Source organism: Gekko japonicus, unplaced genomic scaffold (genome assembly GCF_001447785.1).
Source record: "Gekko japonicus isolate JY-2015 unplaced genomic scaffold, Gekko_japonicus_V1.1 scaffold3828, whole genome shotgun sequence".
In the NCBI taxonomy this organism is placed as follows: Eukaryota; Metazoa; Chordata; class Lepidosauria; order Squamata; family Gekkonidae; genus Gekko; species Gekko japonicus.
Genome location: NW_015170389.1, coordinates 57,502 through 62,524, shown reverse-complemented (window position 1 = coordinate 62,524; position 5,023 = coordinate 57,502). Strand labels below are relative to the sequence as shown.

General features: G+C 52.3%; 1 protein-coding gene across 1 annotated transcript in view; it reads left to right on the top strand.

Annotated features, from left to right (window-relative positions):
* The window catches only part of LOC107116366 (cytochrome P450 11B, mitochondrial), a 22,620-nt gene that overhangs the window by 8,863 nt on the left and 8,734 nt on the right, over nt 1-5,023 (top strand). Inside the window, exons 5-6 of the mRNA XM_015418263.1 lie at nt 2,817-2,971; nt 4,240-4,406. Of these exons, the coding sequence (XP_015273749.1) occupies nt 2,817-2,971; nt 4,240-4,406 (322 nt within the window). The remainder of the gene's footprint in view (nt 1-2,816; nt 2,972-4,239; nt 4,407-5,023) is intronic.

Sequence of the window (5,023 nt, the reverse complement as noted above, 5' to 3'; positions counted from 1 at the left end):
CTGGGCAGGAATAGGGTTGCCAACTCCAGGTGGGAAATTCCTGGAGATGTGAGGGATGGAGCCTGGAGAGGGTGAGGTTTCAGGAGGCATGGGACCTCGGACAGGTACAAAGCCATAGACTCCACCCTCCAAACCAACTATTCCCTTCTGGGGAACCATCATTGCCAATCTCCAGGTGAGGGCTGGAGATCACTCAAAATTCCAACTGTTCTTTAGGTAGCAGAGATCAGTTCCTCTGAAGAAAATGGTGGACTCAGCGCCATTATACCCTGCTGAGGTCACCACAGCAAATTGACACTGAGTGTCCAAGGCCGGGGCACCCGCCCAGAGCCTCTTTCTAGAGGCCGTTGTATTTATTTCCACAACGAGCCTTTTTCCTAGTATTTGTATAACAGTATAGAATTTTTTTAAAAAAATAAATAAAAAGCACAAAATAGATCTGCCTTAAGCACACATCTATTATACACAGTGTCATATACTTTTCCATACCCACCTGGAGGTTGGCAACCCAGGACTCCAGGCACTAGGCAGAGCAGGGAGGGGATGGGTGTCTGTTTGGCATCCATGAGTTTTAGTGACGGGACCTCCAGGGGACCAGTCAGGGGTTGTTCCTCAGCAGGGGTGGAGGGGAGGGAGAGGCCAGGTTCAGAAAGGCAGTGACGGGCATCTTGGGGGGGGTGCTCCTTTGTCTGGTTAACAGAGGCTGGGAGGCTGTTTTCGATGGAGGCCACCCCATGGCGAATCAGGGGGCTGGGCGACTGGGGCCCAGGATCCAGGGCTCTGCATGACCCTGTGGAGACGTAGATGAGACCGAAGTGCAGCCAGAGGGCAGGTGGCACTTGGGGGCTCTCTCGTCCATCAGCAGAATGGCCTTTGCAGGCAGGAGGAGACAGAGAGCAGCCAGGTGAGTTGGAAGGTCTCTGCTAGAACCAGAGGTCATTTCGGGGGGGATCGCGGGGGATCGCAGTTCCCGCGGGTGAGGTACGGGGGCGGGGCACATGACGAAGCCCCGCCCCCGGCTTCTGGCCGCCCAGCAGGGATGTGGAGCCATGGATTCTACCCTCTGAAGCGGCTGTTTCCTCTCGGGGAACTGATCCCTGTCATCTGGCAATCAATTGTAACTCCAGGGGGATTCCAGGTCCCATGGAGAGGCTGGAGTGAAGTCAAGGACAAGAGATCACAGGACAGGCTGAACTTCGTAGGAAAACAACCCTGTTATGATAAGGAAGTTGTGTTTAGGGGAAAATATATCTTCTTTAAGTGTCCTGTGAGTAACAAACCATTAAAGTCTTTCCAAAACTTAAAAGAAAGAGAGTTGCAGAAAAAATACAAAAGGTGTAAGGTCTCATGTGATGAAACCTTGAGTGAAACAGTCTATTGAGCGCTGTAGGTCGGCAGGGCTGGCCCCAGCTTTTTTTGCACCCTAGGCGGGGGTCCCCTCTTGCGCCCGCCCACCACACGCATCTGGCAATCAATTGTAACTCCAGGGGGATTCCAGGTCCCACGGAGAGGCTGGAGTGAAGTCAAGGACAAGAGATCACGGGACAGGCTGAACTTCGTAGGAAAACAACCCTGTTATGATAAGGAAGTTGTGTTTAGGGGAAAATATGTCTTCTTTAAGTGTCCTGTGAGTAACAGACCATTAAAGTCTTTCCAAAACTTAAAAGAAAGAGAGAGGATAATTAAAGAAGATCTATTTCCCCCTAAACACAACTTCGGTTATCCTATGAAGTTCATTCCCACGGGAGAGGCTGGCAAGCCAAGCTGGGAGCAGGATGTCTCCATCTCATATCTCCCCCACTGGGCTTTGCTTCGAGTTGAGGTGAGGGAGTGCAGTTCTCTTCGCTCCCCCAGTAGCAGAGGTGGCTCAGACTCATTTGAGGTCCAGACCCACAACGGCCGGTCCCTGGCTTCCTGTTCTGTTCTAACTCTGTGACTCCATTCTCTGCATCGTTTGACATATCATGTCAGATCCTTTTTTGGTGTTGTCTCTAATTTTTGTAACCCTCGTCTTCTTGCGCCCTGACTTGGGTCGCCTGATTTCATCAGGTCTCGGAAGCTAAGCAGGGTCAGCACTGGCTAGTATTTAGATGGGAGACCACCAAGGAAGTCCAGCTGTTCTCTGCAGAGGCAAGCAGTGGCAAACCACCTCTGTTCCTCTCTTGCCTTGAAATCTTGGTAGCTAAGCAGGGTCGACCCTGCTTAGTACATGGGTGGGAGACCGCCAAGGAAGTCCCGGGTTGCTACACAGAGGCAGGCAGTGGCAGACCACCTGTGTTCATCTCTTCCCCTCACCTGGATGGCCCAGGAGACCTGATCTTGTCAGATCTTGGAAGCTAAGCAGGGTCGGTCCTGCTTAGTACATGGGTGGGAGACCGCCAGGGAAGACGAGGATTGCAATGAAGAGGCAGGCAATGGCAAACCAACTCTGTTCGTCTCTTGCCTTGACAGCTCAGAAGCTAAGCAGGGTCGACCCTAGAGATGTAAAATTTCCGGAAATTTTGAAGCTCGGAAAAAAACCCGTTTCCCCCCCAGTTTTTTCCGGGGGGAAACGGACATTTTCACTGACATTTCCGGAAAAATTGAAAAAAATGCTACATTAGCATTTCTTTTTTCTTTTCCCGATTGAAAGTCATTCTGTTACTGGAGGAACATAAAATATGACTATGGACATTTTTACTTGGCATGAAATGATCACAGCTAGCCTATTAAAGATATAGTGTATCCAAACAGTTATTACAAACAGAATACCCACCCACATGCGAAAACAAAACTGAAACCTTTTTCTTTTCATTGCTGTCTCCTTGCTTCCCCAGCGGACAAGTGCATACAGAACATCTACCAGGAATTCTGCCTCGGGAAGCCCCGCAAGTACTCCGGGATCATGGCCGAGTTGCTTCTCAATGCCGACCTGCCCCTGGACGCCATCAAGGCCAACATGACGGAGTTCACGGCGGGTGCGGTTGACACCGTGAGTTCAGCGCAGGGCAAGGCTGGTCCAGGAACCATGGGGGTGCGACTAAACGGGCCGGGAAGGGGCAGCCTGCCGCAGTTGTCTGCTGCCTAAGCGGGAGGGTTGCCCTCTGCAGGTACCCTTCCACGGGTGGGAGCGGATCACACAGCCATCCCTGCCCAGGGCACCTGCTTGCACACATCTGAGAACCGTCTTGCTTCCACCTGGAGCCACGGTTTCAGGAAACTCTTACTTTGGACTTTTCAATTTAGATATGATAGACAGCTTTAAAGGGGGATGGGACAGATTGACAAAGGAGAGTTCTATCAGTGGCCATGGGGACTGACGGGAACCTTCATGTCAACTTCTGAATCCCAGAGCCAGGAATCAACATCAGGGGAAGGCCTCGGCCTCTCTGCTCTGCTGTTGGCCCCTTCCAGAGGAATTGGTTGGCCACTGTGTGAGACAGGAGGATGCTGGACTAGATGGACCACTGGCCTGATCCAGCAAGGCTCTTCTGATGTTCTAATGAAGGCCTCGGCCTCTGCTCCCTGTTGTTGGCTGTCCAGAGGAACTGGTTGGCCACTGTGTGAGACAAGAGACTGGACTAGAGGGACCACTGGCCTGATCCAGCAGGGCTTATGGTCTTATGAAGGCCTCAGCCTCTCTGCCCTCTTTTTGGCCCTGCAGAGGAACTGGTTGGCCACTGTGTGAGACAGGATACTGGGCTAGATGGACCCTCACTGGTCTGATCCAGCAGGGCTCTTCAGATGTTCTTCCCAGGGGAAGGCCTTGGCCTTTATGCCCTGTTGTTGGCCCTGCAGAGGAAGTGGTTGGCCCGTGTGAGACAGGATGCTGGACTAGATGGACCCTCCCTGGTCTGATCCAGCAGGGCTCTTCTGAGGTTCTCATCAGGGGAAGGCCTTGGCCTCTCTGTCCTGTTGTTGGCCCTCCAGAGGAACTGGTTGTCCACCGTGTGAGACGGGAGGCTGGACTAGAGGGACCCTCCCTGGTCTGATCCAGCAGGGCTCTTCTGAGGTTCTCATCAGGGGAAGGCCTCGGCCTCTGTGCCCTGTTGTTGGCCCTCCAGAGGAACTGGTTGGCCACTGAGTGAGACGGGAGGTTGGACTAGATGGACCTTCCCTGGTCTGATCCAACCCAGGACTCTTCTGAGGCTCTGATGGGATCTCGTTTGGAATCCATCAGCCAGCCTGGTGGTTCTTCCTGGGCTATGCAACCTGCCTGTTGGGAAGGCCTCTCTCTGACGGTGCCCTTTCCCCTCTCAGACAGCCATGCCTCTGCTCTTCACCCTCTTTGAGCTGGCCCGCAACCCACACGTCCAGACAGCGATTCGGGAAGAGATCCAGGCTGCCGAGGCCCACGGGCCCAAGGAAGTCTCCAAGCTCCTGAGCTCCCTGCCGCTCCTCAAGGCGGCCATCAAGGAGACTCTCAGGTGAGAGGGACGCATCGCACTCCGCATCCTTGCCCCTTGCTGGCACCTCGGTCACACCCTTGGGACCTTGAAATCCAATAAGACAAATGAGACCATTGTGAGTTCCATTCTTTGAACTAAAACCAGCAAACCAGGCAGAGAACCTTCAGAGATTTTATCTTTTATTGAAAAAAGAAATATCAAATCGTAGAGTTGGAAGGGACCTCCAGGGTCATCGAGTCCAACCCCCTGCACAAGGCAGGAAATTCAGAAATACCTCCCCTCCCCCCAGTGACCCCTGTTCCATGCCCAGAAGATGGCAAAAAACCTCCAGGGTCCCCAGCCAAACTGGCCTGGAGTTCTCTTTATAGTTCTAGGGCCATCTTTCGGCTCTGCTCCTGCAGAGTGCAGGGGGTTGGACTAGATGACCTGCAATGTCCCTTCCAACTCTACCATCCTATGATTCTATGATTCTCTTTATTAGGCAAGAGGTTAGAAAATACAAGCATGTGAAAATTAACCCTATAGCTATTGTAGACGGGCGTGCTAAAATCACCAAGAGTTCCTAACGTTTCTTAATCATGTTGTAGTAAGTAATATTTTAAAGCCAACCTGGTTTCAGGTTATTGTTCCAAACC